At 38.1% G+C, this 14,353-nt stretch overlaps 2 protein-coding genes across 3 annotated transcripts; one reads left to right on the top strand and one right to left on the bottom strand.

Moving 5' to 3' along the window:
* The first annotated feature begins 1,124 nt into the window (after positions 1 to 1,124).
* Positions 1,125 to 3,528, top strand: ccl25b (chemokine (C-C motif) ligand 25b). Of its 2 annotated transcripts, none has more exons than XM_058638710.1 (5): positions 1,125 to 1,233; positions 1,517 to 1,609; positions 2,499 to 2,616; positions 2,838 to 2,967; positions 3,072 to 3,528. In XM_058638710.1, the coding sequence occupies exons 2-4, from the start codon at positions 1,546 to 1,548 to the stop codon at positions 2,950 to 2,952; spliced, it is 297 nt and encodes a 98-aa protein (XP_058494693.1). In that variant the 5' UTR covers positions 1,125 to 1,233; positions 1,517 to 1,545; the 3' UTR covers positions 2,953 to 2,967; positions 3,072 to 3,528. The 2 variants fall into 2 exon arrangements, with proteins under 2 accessions (XP_058494693.1, XP_058494694.1); XM_058638711.1 differs by having other exon boundaries at positions 3,077 to 3,528.
* Positions 3,529 to 8,358: 4,830 nt separating this feature from the next.
* LOC131465666 (serine/threonine-protein kinase NIM1) lies at positions 8,359 to 14,138 on the bottom strand. Its single transcript, XM_058638523.1, has 4 exons — positions 14,117 to 14,138; positions 12,062 to 12,364; positions 11,302 to 11,570; positions 8,359 to 9,948 (listed from the first exon to the last, which is right to left on the bottom strand). The coding sequence occupies exons 1-4, from the start codon at positions 14,136 to 14,138 to the stop codon at positions 9,196 to 9,198; spliced, it is 1,347 nt and encodes a 448-aa protein (XP_058494506.1). The 3' UTR covers positions 8,359 to 9,195.
* Between the last annotated feature and the right edge of the window lie 215 nt (positions 14,139 to 14,353).

Raw genomic sequence — 14,353 nt, forward strand, 5'->3', positions numbered from 1 at the left:
TGATTATGTACAAAAACTCTAAAACAAGTAAAATAAAATCTGAACACAACACAGATGTAACATTTGTTTTAGTATTGTGTAATTCGTATTTGCTGAAATTACATTGCCCCCACATGTTTGTTTCTTTTAGAAAGGGATTTCTCTTGTTTCATGTGTAAAGTCACTGACATGTCACTGAAGAAATGTTTTCCACAAATTGGCGTGGAAGAATTTGACCCACGATGTCTTGACCCCAGTCCTATTCAGAACCTTTGGAATGAACTGAAACTCTGACTGCAAAGCATGACCTTGTCACCTATCATCAGTGGCCAGTCTCACTAATGTTCCTGTGGCTGAATGGCAGGAAATTCCTGCAAACCGTGGGGTTTTTTTTAACCTTGAGGAAAGCTTTACTGGAAGTATATTTGAAGCAACCTATTAATATTCATGATTTTGAACTTAGATGTGTATAAAGTAACACTATACAACCTTTTTTAACCGTGAAAAAACAGTGTCAAAGTCAATTTGATGGGTCACTGACTTGTAATACAGAGAATGGTGCCTCCTCCATTTCCTAATCTGCACCTGGAGTCGAGTGCTACAAAAGTTTAGCAGAGCTGAGAAGAACAAAGATGTAACTAAAACTGCAAGAATCAGGTCCAGAAAGTTAAGGAATAATGCTAAACTGAGAGTCATTGAAATTCATTTCTTTCTCTCATTCTGTTCGCTACAGAGACGACATGTCCAGCAAACATTACATCATGCTGTTATAATGTATGAAAACGATGTAAAAAAAAGGTTGCTGTATAAAATGACCTAGCAATAAATATACACAATACATGTTTTGCGCACACATGCAGAGTACATTTATTGGTCAATATACTGCATTCAAATAATTGCAGGGAAGAGATGATTAAGAGGGAAACTGAAACAAGCCTTGTTTATTTTTCCCCAGAATAACATCTTGGGTACTCGCAGGAGTTTATGGTTACAAGTTTAGGAGATACTTACCCAGGAGAGTTTTCAAATAGCAAGTTCGCCTTGTGGGATGCAGTGGTCAAATTGCACTTCAACTGAGTAACTATAAAACATGGAGTGTTGACATGCCTGAGGAGGTGGGAGGCGCAGTGGCAAAGGATGGAGTTTGTGTTGGGGGAGGTCTGATTTAAGTGAGCCCTTATAAGAGCCAACACAAGCTTCTCTGGATACAAGACATTTCATCCAAGGATTTAACGAAATACTGATTGTGAACAGGTATAGATTTCTGCACGCTCCCACAAGTTATTAGTATAGTCTTTTGCAATCCTGACACTGTGGTCCAAGTAGTGAGTTTGAAAAAAATAGTTAGCGTGAGTGCAAGAGGGGGAGTTTTTATTTTATGCTTGTTTTTCGGTTAATCAGCACTCAGTGCGCCTGAGAAGAAACTGCTGCACAGAGCTGCAAACCAGACATGACGATTTTAATATTTTTAATCAGAGGTCAAAGGCACAATTGTGCAATTTGCTCTAGTTGTTTTACTGTGTTTGTTTCTTTGCAGTGAGTCACTTGAGAGTAGCAGCAGCAACCATGAGGTTTCACGTTCTCTTCTTCCTTCTGCTCCTCACCTGCATGTACCTGAGTCTGGCACAAGGTAAGAGACACTCCCACAACAACTATGATGCTATAGCTGCAAAAATGTAACTCAATTGTGTAGATTAAACACATCACTTATACACAGATTCAGGAACATTTAAAAACAACATGTTTTAAAACAAGACACATACATAAGTGTAAGAAATAAATATAAAGTTAAAAAATAAAACAAAATCCAGGAGTAAAAAAAATCTCAAAATGTTAAAGAAGTTAAAATAAGTAAATGTTTGAATAAACAAGTCCTGAAAGAAAATACAGGATTTGTTTAAAAAAACAAACAAAAAAAAAACAGACAATATGAGTTCAATATCAAAAATAAAATCTTAAAATATACATGATGAAAAAAGTCTAAAAGGTTTGAAAATGGACCTTACATTTTTAGCAAAACTACAGTGGAAACAGCACCTACTATTTTTGTTAATGGGTATTCTTTGGGTACATAATTCACATTCTTGTTGAAAAATGTTTTTTTATCAGTAAGGGTGAATTATTCTGCTCAAAACCACTCACCACAACATTCTTTTTTACCAAAGTGTAATAGGCTTAATCTTGATGGAACTATTGATGTAGTGATATTGTTTCCTGTTTAATAAAATAGAAAGTAACTTAAGTTATAAGAGACATTTCTCCATCATCTATTTGCAGCAAATGTGAAGACGTTTGGACAATAAGTAGATATGTTCTATTAACACGTAATACTTAATTCCTATCGACTAAGATGCTTATAATTCAGTTTAATGTGTCTCATGGATAGTTGGTTTATACTAACACGGATATACACAACATATTAGGGACATATTTAAATTGAAAAACTTCCTGTAGAGTGTCATTTTCAAGTGGGGTGGTTTATCTCCCTGTCATGCTGTACCCGTTATGTGTCTTTGCAGGCTCGTTTGGTAACTGCTGCCTGGGACATGTCGAGTCAATGAAGAATAAGGCAAAGAGAAACGTCGAAAGTTACAGGATGCAGGAAGTAGATGGCGATTGCAACATCAGAGCTGTTGTGTATGTAATAAATGTTATGTCTTTCATTTCTGGCCCACGCTGAGCACGCTGTTTTCACTAAGTTGAAACCTCCAACTGTAATTTGGCAAAGACTAATGGAAAAAAAAGAAACCTGCCCACTGAGAAAGTGTTTGATCCAAACTTACAGCTGTGACTACTAGTGTCTTTGGCTTGCTTGTGAAATTGTGAAAGACAAAAAATGATTTGCCTGAATTGTGCAGGTTCATTATAAAGAAGAAGGCTCCACATCTTAAACAGCGGACCGTCTGCACCAATCCGCATCACCCTTGGGTCCAGGATCTGATCCGGGCTGTGGATATGCGAATGTCCAAATGAACAAATAAAAGAAAAGTAAAACGTTTCACAACATACTTTCACAGTGATGTATTTTAATGCTTTCCAGACAACTTTAATGACTGTGTTAAATCTCCATTATAAAACCTTTTTCTTTGTAGAGCAGTGGATGGTAAAAGAAAAGAAGAAACCGGGACAAAGGAGAGCAACTGTTTCACCTCCTTGTCGGGCATCATATTTCACGCTGGACCACATGGATTGTATTTTCGTAGATTAGGTATTTCCTGTTTCTGACAGACAATGTTTCACATATAATCAGTTTACTACTCAAACAAACCATATGGCCAGAAAGTATAGCCAGTCTTGCAAAATTCATTTATATGAGCCATTGCTTTTGATACTGTTCACTCTTCTGTGATAAGTAGAACCTGCTAGTAATGAGCCACTATAAGGCAGCTTTGAAATGTATTTCAAGTGTGCGTGCGTGCGTGCGTGTGTGTGCATGTGTGTTTGGAGTTTTTTTACAGAACAGTTTTTCCTATATTTTTGTATTCACACTGTAACTGCATTTGGTCTCTCTCTCTCTATCAAATAAAGAAAGCAGCAATTCAAACAAAGGCTCCTCTGTGATAGTTCATCTGATGATCTTTTATCTATCGCTAATGTTCGAAATGACGCTGTTTTCACTTGTTTCATTCCTGGTTCTTATTTTAGGTAGAAAATGTAGCCGCACCGTTTCCCAATGAGACATTTTTATTAGATGTTACTGACAAAGGGCAGGTTCAGCGGTGTTCCAGTAATGTTTCATTTTGTTTGGATCAACTTGAGTCATTAACTTACAATAATGTTCAGTCATCAGTTGGTCAACAAGCAGTTTTTAGTGTTTTCATGAGAACGTTGGCTCATAAGGCAAAAATGTGCATGATTTTCATCTGTCCAGGCCAAAATGACTCAATTAAAGTTTAATCCCACATTTTTTCAAGTCTGACTTTGAGGATATTGGGAATATCTGTATCTGGATGTATTATTTTATACATTTGTTACAGTTAGTGCTGTCAGTTTACCGCGTTATTAACGGCGTTAACACAAACCCATTTTAACGGCGTCAATTTTTTTTTAATCGCAAGATTAATAACGTTCTTTTCACATGCTGTTGCAATAACTAGTAACGTTAGAAAAACTACAACTCTACATGTAGCTAGAGCGGAAACAAAACAACGGGCATGTTGCACACACTTGTTTGTGCTTGCGAGCCGGCCAGAGAGTAGTATGCTAACATTATGTTTTGAGTGGGCGGCGAGCGCTGTGCGCTTCTCCGTCTCCAAGCGGGCTCTCCGTATCCAATCGGATTAGCTCATTACGGCAACAACACATTAAACCTTGTGATTCCGTCTGTGTTGAAGAACTCAAAATATGCAGCGTGACAGAGATTTTGTCTCAATAAAAAAAAAAATCCACTTTTCTATGTTGATAAGGGCATTAAAATGAGAAAAAATAATGGGACAAAAAGAAAACAAGGGACATTTAAAATAGATAAAAATGTGCTCTTAAATGCGATTAATCGTGAGTTAACTATGCCATTCATGCGATTAATCGCGATTAAATATTTCAGTCGTTTGACTGTACTTGTTACAGTGTATACAGTGGTATACCACCTTGCTTATCAGGTGCAGCTTTACCAAGTTTGCAGAGTATGATGCTGATTTACAGTTCTCACACATTTCAACTAGAGCACATCAGAATCAAGAGCGAACATGTTTCTGTGATTATCCATCTGTTTTAAGGAATGTAGCACAAAAACTGCAGATGAAGCTTCATATGAGAAAAATGTGAAAATTAAGAAGTAAGAAGTGGCCTCAGGGCTTCAGTCAATGGTTACAGTTTATTATCATTTCCACTTTAACTGGTCCATTATTCCCACTCACTGAACCCAACAAGAAGGTCAGGTGTACCACTCTAGTAACTGATTAGTGCTTTGTTAATGCTCTATGGTGTGAAAAACAAGAATAAATGTAGCATGGCAAAACGTGGAGATAGTGTTTTCGATCATGGTCTGGTGCCTTTTTGTCATGATTATCCAACACAGGCACTCCACATCAAATGTACTCTTCAGTTGTAAAATGGATCTTGCACAATCTGGAGTCTTCCTGTATCTGCCTTGTCTCTTCAGTAGCTTTGTGAAGTAAAACCTATGAGTGAAATATTTACACCAGCTTGAATCTATTTCCCCGACTTGTGTCGTATGTTTGGTGACACAAACAAATGTTGTGCGATACACAATAACAAATATTACTAACATTAAAACAAACCAAAGAAAATGTAAAAGGTTAATCAGGAGTGAAAAGTTCAGAAAATGCAACTGCCTTTTGTGTGTGGTATTAGTTTGTTAGCTGTGAGTCAAATAGAAAGTGAGAAGAGAAAGTTTAGAAGATGACATGCAATCGCAAAAAAAACCAAAACAATTGGTCTTGGCAATGTCTGCATATATTTCGCAATCCATTCATTCACTGCTCCATTGAGAGACTTCTGCCCTTGATGAGTGGTGAACATGTTTTTTTAAGATTTAATCTCAACCTCACAAGATCACTAACTGGAAAAACTGCACAACTGCTCAGAAATCTCCAAAGGCCCCAGAAGCAATCGTGGGGTCCCTGATAAGGAATGTCACAACCTTTCTCAACCGTGTGCTCACACGAGTCGTTTGTCAAAATAAAACACAAACTAATTGATGTAGCCAAAAGTCAAATAGTATTTCAAATTTGAGTACTGGTCGCTCGCTTCATCATCTACACTACAGCCATGGTTCTCAAACTGTGGTAAGTCTACCACCAGTGGTTCATCAGCTTCCTCTGGTGGTACTTGGAGGAAAATCAAAAATACTGTTCTATATACCAGGGTATGTGATCTGAGTGGAGCTAAACAATTGAAACAAATGACAAACTAATATATAATAATAATAATAATAAAAATAATAATAATAATTAGAGTATCCTTATCTCTTGCTCCATCTTAATCTCATTTCACTATACCAGTGTGTGAAGTATATTTGAGGAAGAGGAGGAGGATGAGAGAGCAAATGATCTTACTGGGAATAAATCTGCCTCCTGTAGAAAGTTTGAGAACCACTGATCGATAGTAATTGCTGTGAACATCAACATCTACAGAGCAAACAAATTTTTTTTATGGGAAGTATGGGATCACCAGTGTCCAAAAAAAAAATCACTGCTGACTTCTGTCTTTGCGAATGAACTCACAGAAGTTTCTACAACACGTTGTTTTACTTTCACCTTCAGTTCATCCCCAAATCAGCTCCATATGGGGTTTAAGTGTGGAGCCTCCATCTTGTTCCCTTTTTTTACGATGATCTTTCGGGTCATTAACTTTATTGTAGGATGAGGCCCTGACCAACATGTCTGTTTGTCGTTGGTACTCACCCCACTCTGACAGCAACAAACATCACTGTGCAATATTATCCCTACTGTCAATGGGACTCCTTACATAAATTCAATTGACGTCATTTGCTGCAAAATTTTACCCTTTGTATGTTATTGACAAACTGCTGAAATCAATAAAAGCTATATTATAAAATATAACTTGTCATTATTTGACAGAGTGGTTACTCTCGGTTTTTATGAACTAAGTTCCTCCATCTCGTGATCGAGGATACTCTCTCACAATTAATTATAAATTCAGACTGGCTTTTTTTGGAATCACTATGTCGGCTGATAATGATCTTTATCATAATTCTATAGGGCCACAGAAATAAATGATATAGAGAGAACGTCATTTTTCCATGAATGTGACAGAGGTAGAAGGTCTTGACAGAAAGTGCATGTGTTATGGCTGAAATTTTATTTTTCTCAATTCCTAACATTCTCTACTCAACTGTTTGTGATTAACTTTATATCTTAAGTCACAACATGTGCTGTAATAAGACAAATAAAACTCTTTATTCTCTCTTAATTAAAAAACAACAACTTGGGATCGACTGAAGAACATTGAAATCTGCTGTTTTAGTTTGAATCTCTGCATGTGTACCCAAGTACAGTATCCGGTTAACTTGTGCTGAATGAAGCTGATGGGTCTGGCATGGTCATTCACCTTTGATCTCCTAAAGTTTAATTATTTACTCTGGTCAAAACAACTCAATTTCTTTCTCTTGTTGCATCAGCTCCTTTCTATAAATCAGTTCATTGAATCAAAAAGCTGCAGACAGATGTTGAGTTGCTGAGCTGTCTTTCAACTGGAAGGTTGTGGGTTCAATTCCTGGCCCTGCTCGTCTATATGTGTCCTTGAGCAAGACACTTAATCCCATGTTGAAAAAATACAGACCATTACTAACTCTTCTTCTTCTGATTCTATTTGGTAGTAACGAGTAACAAAACAATAGTAAGAGGAAATGTAGTGGAGTAAATGTAAACATTTCTACGAATAAAGTAGAGATATATGAATTTTGCATTTAAGGACAGTAACAAAGTATTTATACTTTGCTGCATTACAACACTGTCTCTGTCATGCATATACTACCAGACCCAACTGAGGGAGCATTTGTGTGTATACACTGTTTTTTGAGCAGTAGAATTCACTTCTGAAAGTCTTTGTGGGCTCTTCTATTCATTCACACTGTAGCCTGTTTGCATTCGTCTCACTTTACTAGCACAATGGTGCTGCCTTGACATAAAACAAATCACACCGTGTGTGCTGCGAGGGAATGACGACACAAGATCATGACACCTCTGTGCTGAGAAACACAGAGAGAGAGTGATGTGGAGCTTATAGGTTTAATTAGTGCTGTGTGAACTCTTTTCACAATGGTTTAAAACGACATTTGTTTATATTGTGCACTGCAGCTTTAATTGCATGCCGAGGATCATCTTGCGGTTGAGATATTGTGCAAGTTGTAAACGTCAACCCAGATTTTCACACAAGCTCACACTGAGAAAAATGAAGATGTTTACATAAACAAAGCACAAGTCAGGACTTCTCCTTAGCACCAATGAGGACCTCAGTAGTCGCCTTCATGATCTGCTCCTGCCCACACAGTGTGTATACACATACCAGTGTTAACAGGGTGTTCACTGGGTGGGTTTGATGTTTTATTGTAAAATATTAATCTTTAACGAAACTCAGCCTGAACATGTAGACACTGGCAGAATTGGCACAAAAAATGCAAGGTGATGGTAAGAAGCGAAGAGTGACGTCTGGCTCACAGAGACAGTTGTGCCGTTGAGGAAAATTATGGAGTTAAACTTTGTTTACTGGCCTGAGAAAGCGTCTTTGTCTCAAAGGACGAACTATTTCATAATCGCGTAGAGTCCACAGACGCACAAATACATTTATCATCCACTCTTTCAAGTGCACTGAAATGACCCCAGAATCTCTGCACTCTCACTCCAGAGCCAAGCATCAGGGTTCATGAGGAAGTCATAGATAATATTTACCATGCACCCTGTCAGAAGAGGTGGGAGATAACACGCAGAAGAAAAGATTTCTCAAGGAAACATTTTGAAAACATTGTTTGCAGTGATTTTATTGTCATCAATTAATTTGGCCCTACGGATTACGAAAGAAACGAACACAGAGCGACGTTAAAATCATGCGAGTGTGAATGTTGTGCATAAAAACCACGAGCATAAGCAAGAAGCAACATATTAATACAATTGTGAGAAACTTAAAACACTATATGTGCTCCACACTTTTGTGTCTACATACTGACATTGAGTGAAGGCATTTTAGAGATCAGTTATGCACTGAGAAGATGAATGCAGACTGCTTCTACAATTCTCTATTGTTCTAACCACATGTGGTCGTAATTTTTAATGCCAAATTTTTTCTTTCTTTCGTTTTTCAGGACATGATTCTCACTCTCCATTGTTTCAGGTTTCATTTCTGCTGGGCCAGGCATATTCTCAGGGTCTCTCTTATTGGGATTACCTGTGGCCTTGGATTAGTTCGGCAGGTTTATGCTCTGACTAAGGGGGATTGGAAGATGCCCATATAACCACACAGTGACTGATACGTTTCGCCTCACTAAGCTTTCTTGTTGATGATATAATCAGAACAGAAATCCACTGACAATTATGAGCGAGGTCTGTGAGCTATAATTGACTTACGCTGTGGGGCGCTTGAAGCTTCCAACTCTGATCTGCAGCCTCTGTGTGTGTGTGTGTGTGTGTCTTTTTAGCGGAGTCTTGCACAATGCATGTTGTAAACCAGCAAAAGTGCACATCTGTTTGTGATAAAGTGCCTGTGTGTCCACAACTACAGCAGTCCATGGATTTATCGTTACAGTATAACACAGACAGCTGAGGGAGTGTGTTTTTCCACGGGTGCTGCATGCCGTGTCTGCAGACCCCTATACTCATCACGATGAAGCACTGAATACCCCACAGCCTCCACTGATCTTCTCTTCTGGGCCCGATGCAGGAGAATACGATAAGTCCCTGTCAGCGGGCTCCTGCAGTCTGAGCAGGGATTGTTTTGTAAGTGAGCTGTGACAATACCGAGATCTGACAGCACGTTTTTCACCTCCTGCTCCTCTGCACAGAGAGGCTGTCTGGCCTGAGCAAAGTGGGCCGGTGATGCAGGCAGTAAGACATAGGGATGAGGGTACTCAATCCCCTTCAGCCAAGCACTGTTTGTAATCTGTGTGAGAGAGGAGCGATCGGCAGGCACAGGCCGCAGCATGCCTTTAATGATCAGCTGGCAGGGATCGAACACATAAGAAGGGATACTGTAAGCCCCCTGGAGGATGCAACGCTTCAGCCTCCCCAGGTTGTCTCCGTAGAAAGGCAAAGTGGCAGTGACAATGAAGTACAAGAGAATACCTAACGCCCAGATGTCAGAATAGCGTCCATTGTAGCCCTTTTCCTTAAACAGTTCAGGAGCAGCATAAGGAGGAGAGCCACAGAAATTAGTGAGGAGCTCAGTGGGGCTGCTCTCTGTACTGAAGCCAAAATCTCCAACCTTAATGCAGTAGCTGGTGTTGTAGAAGATGTTTTCTGCCTTCAGGTCTCTGTGGATGATGTTGTTGTCATGCTGAGATGGCACAAAAAGAAAATAAAAAAGGGTTAACAATGTTCTCTTTATTATTTGAAAATAGTTCTAACTGGATTAGTGACACGCTGACGGATTTGTATGAATAGCATTTAAACTAATGCAATTATATTGTCACTCAAAATATGAACTTCAGCACAAATGTGAGTTTACTAAAAGTTACATTTTCACTACATTGTAATGACAATATTTCACTTTTTACTCATTATAGTTTACTGTCCTTTCAAGTAACATTGAATGTACAAAAACAAATGTACACTTTAAACATGAAATACAAAGCATTTACAAATATAAATTGTTGTTTCCAATTTTAAGGCTTGTCTCTCTCCACAAAAATAAAGTGTTACTTTTGTTCATGTTTGAGAAAATATGTTGTCAAATAATGATTTTCTCACAAGGTTTCACTCAAATAATTGTTATCCAAAGAGGTGGAATTTCAAAATGAAAGCTACAATGAGAGACACTGTTGGAAACCACAGGGCTAATTCTACAATCAGATGGAAAACAAACCTGAATTTGACGTATCATAGGGCATTCGGTACATTTAAAGATGTTGATTATATGATCACAGCACCCCTGGTTTAAACCTGCAGTGCATAACTGTTGGTGAATCTTGCTTTTGTTGACATTATTATTCTGCCATAGAAAAGTATGAATTAACTTTATTCATCACCCTTCATCTGAAAAATTGGCTCTGGCAAGCAATTTTATCAGAGCTGACAGAGCTGAGTGTTTGTGTGTATACAGAAGAGTAGGAGTGACTAGGGCTGGAAGTGTTTATCCCAACAAACTGCTGAACCATGGGGTTTCTCAATCTGTCCTCCATGTAGTTATGGGTAGTTTTGGGCAACCCATCAACACGCTCACCGGTATTTTTCAACTCAACTAGGCACGTGAGTAGTGTTAGTGAGGTTAGGGTTAGGGCTAAACAAGACAGTGCTAGGCAGTAAGTTGCAGATTTATTAGCGTGATGTTTGTGCTGTGTTTGACATCACTTCACTTTGACATCCTGTGTGCAGCACAGGAATGTCACCATGTGACACGAGACCTAAATCACTATGCTGGAAAACACAGAGAGAGAGCAACAGGGAGTTGATAGGCTGTGACAGATATTTGACACCTGGAAACTATGAACATGAAAAAGACTTAAATTATTACCATCAGAACATTGACAAACTGAGGCTTTAAAGCTATTTAACCTTATCTGAAATGGATCTCTTATTAACTTTGTGTAACTCAATCATATGACTCACAGTAAGAACTGAAGCACAGACTGTGCACAGATTCATGGTGTTCAGCAGACAACATTCAACAGTCAGTGACACTGAAGCTCACCATGTGTTTAACAGCAGAGATCACTTGTGCAAAGACCAGCTTGGATTCCAGGTCATTCAGCTTCCCCCTGGTGGTGATTCTGGAGAACAGGTCTCCACCGCTGCCATACTCCATCACCAGATACAGCCTCCTGCTGGTCTCGATCACCTCGTACAGACGCACTATGTTGGGATGGCACAGCTTCTCCATGCAGCTGATTTCTAAGGAAGCCGAAGGCTGCTTCCTCTTCTCCGCTTGCATCTTTTCCATGATTTTGACAGCTACTCTCTCTGAGACAGAACAGGGAGGGAGAGGCTTCAGTGACGGATTCAGAGAGATTCTAATGAAGTGAGGGGTCAAACTAAGGACAAAGATTTATGAACAAAAGAAAAGATGTAGATGAATGCCACAGTAGCAGCCTGGTGAGAAGACTGAAAGAATTTCTCTGGCAACTTATGTAACTGGAAGATTGTTGCCATGTTGCTGAAGTATGACAAAAATGTGGCTCGGAACCAAGAATCTCCTTGTGTTTCGCACCCGTGTGTGGGACCAATTTTCATAAATGCTTTTCAACAGAAAATAAAGGAGATCGGGGATTAACTGTCATTTAGTGGCATCAAAATAATTGTGAAATTTCTAATATGCTTCAAATGATTCCCTCAAGGTCATACTGTGTACAAAAACACATTGGTATTATAACCAAGATATGATGTTAACCAGAAAACAATGATTGCTTTTGGGAAATGTTTACAGAAAAGTAAATAAACTGGTGGCTCCTGACCTTTTGTCAAAGCATGGATCCCCAGCCTGACCGTTGAGAAGTTTCCCTGTCCAATCTCTCCACGCAGCTCATAAAAGCCAATCCTTCGGCCAAGCATCAGTTCATTGACGATCTTCTCACTGTGGGCCATGTCATACACAATCCTCTCAAACGGTGTCTGCCTGGTTCTTTCTACTTCGGTCAGCTTTGGCAAAGAGCTTGCAGCAGCGGAGGCCAATGGCTGGGCTGCCTGTTGCACTTTCTGAGCCTCATCTTTGGATTTTTTGCTTGCTTTCTGCTTCGGACATAGGCGAGCTCTGATGGCTTAACAAGAAATTTAAGAAACGGGAGCAAGTTTAATATCAGCATCAAGTGTTCATCACTAAGAACTGATTAAAGAAGGGGGAGAAACTACATAAATAAATGCTCTTTTCAGGAATTGGAAGCAGTATCATCCCTCTTACTGAATTATTCTTAAAGTCTTATGTTCTTTGCTCTGTGATCAGTCTCATGCTGCTCCTCTGGCTTCTTTCACATCATCATCCTCACTTAATTGTAAACAATACATAGACAACTGAAGATAACAGAAATTCAGTAGATTCTATATTAATTTACATACATGGATATTTATTTTATTTTAGTACTAAGGTGTGTGAGAGAGATGGATTCCCAGAACAGAACAAAGGAGTTCTGCTTTTTGGATTTGGTTTGTCAAAGGTGCCAGTGTTGACACTACAGTATTTTTCCATTTTTGCAGGTCTCAACAGATTCTGTTATCATTTTGGAATGAGTTAAATCATTAAACATACATGTTTTCATTTATTATGTTTAACAAAACCAGGATGTGTCTTTTTTCCCCTCTGATTTGTTCTTAAGAACAAAAGCAATTGTGACTCAGCACATTCCTTTTAAAGATAAATTGTTAATCCTCCTCCAAACAGGAAAGTATTCACAGTTCCTGTTACTCTTTATGTGGAATTTTTTTATTTCATGACCCAGGTATCTCACAAAGAACGGATGCTAGGGGTCACATGTCAAACTGAGTATATACAAGTTTTCAGAACGTCAGAAAACATTTGAACAATTAAAACAATTGGACAAAGATTATCAGTGATGAACCTAAAGGTATTATTTGCTATGGCTTTACTATAGCTCCTCAGTTTGTCTAAATTTAGAAAATGTTCAGTTCTTTAAATCCACAGGATTACTGCTTTTAGAAACAGTATTAGTGGGTCACATTTAAATGTAGACGGCTATTTATATTAAAGGAGGCTGACTGGAATGGTTGGACATGAAGTAGCATACAATCTATCAAGATTAAATTCAACACTGTGTTCAGTATGAAATTGGTAACAACATAAAATAGTTACAGACAACTTTGTTTTATTATTTTTTTAACGTTAAATGTTAATGTATAAATGATCAGTTAAAACACTGTTATTTGAGTTGTACAAGAAAAAAAAAAGGGGGAAAAAAAGAAATACAGTGTAAGAGGCTGTCATGCCCCCAACATGCTAGTATTAACAAAGTGCAAAGTATTATAATCATGAAAACTGTAAATTCCTTCTGGGCAAGATTAAAAAACAATCATTATATTCATTTGGTTTTTTAAATGTTTACAAATATAGTAGAATGTATTGGACAATATCACGGCCCTTGTACATATTGATGATTAACAATTAATAATTACATTTCAGTTAGATGCTGTCAGTGTTGATTACATAAAAATAACTATGTTCACTTTATAACTAAATATGTATAAAGGTTACTAAGACATTAATAGGGCTTCTATAATAGACCATGTGATATAAGGAGATAAAATGACATTATAGCACATGTAATATAATGTAATATAGAATATAGAATGTAATATAAAGGAGAAACACCAACAATGGGTATTCACCGGAATAGCAATATCTTTTATTATTATTTATAACTGAGTATACAACATTACAAAGTAAATATGTACAGTCTATTGTATAGTCAATCTGGACATTTAAAATGTTTTTAAAGAACTTTGTAAATGCTAGAGACAGAAATATACAAATAAAACAGCATGAGAGTTGGTCAGTTTACCCGTTAGATGTGGGTCCTTCATGTCTGTCCCTGAGGCTGTAGCTGACTATGACTCAACATGTGAATGAAGCTTCAGGAGACTAAGTCGCCTCTTTAAAATCCTATTAACAGTGTATTAGTGGGCTGCTTATTGAGTCCTCTGACCCAGGTTGAAATTATAGAAGTGCTGCATCCAGAGAGCACGTGATAGTTTTTGTACTGGTGAGGCACTTAATGAAGTCTGTTTCATTTTCAAAT

The sequence above is a fragment of the Solea solea genome, chromosome 9 (genome assembly GCF_958295425.1).
Source record: "Solea solea chromosome 9, fSolSol10.1, whole genome shotgun sequence".
Classification (NCBI taxonomy): domain Eukaryota; kingdom Metazoa; phylum Chordata; class Actinopteri; order Pleuronectiformes; family Soleidae; genus Solea; species Solea solea.

Excerpts from the sequence above, each read along its gene's own strand:
- ccl25b (XM_058638710.1), top strand. The coding sequence starts at position 1,546 with ATGAGGTTTCACGTTCTCTTCTTCCTTCTGCTCCTCACCTGCATGTAC. Across the intron at positions 1,610-2,498 it reads GTACCTGAGTCTGGCACAAG|GCTCGTTTGGTAACTGCTGC; the intron begins GTAAGAGACACT and ends GTGTCTTTGCAG. Across the intron at positions 2,617-2,837 it reads TGCAACATCAGAGCTGTTGT|GTTCATTATAAAGAAGAAGG; the intron begins GTATGTAATAAA and ends TGAATTGTGCAG.
- LOC131465666 (XM_058638523.1), bottom strand. The coding sequence starts at position 14,138 with ATGAAGGACCCACATCTAACGG. Across the intron at positions 12,365-14,116 it reads GAAGGACCCACATCTAACGG|CCATCAGAGCTCGCCTATGT; the intron begins GTAAACTGACCA and ends TTTCTTGTTAAG. Across the intron at positions 11,571-12,061 it reads GATCCATGCTTTGACAAAAG|AGAGAGTAGCTGTCAAAATC; the intron begins GTCAGGAGCCAC and ends GTTCTGTCTCAG.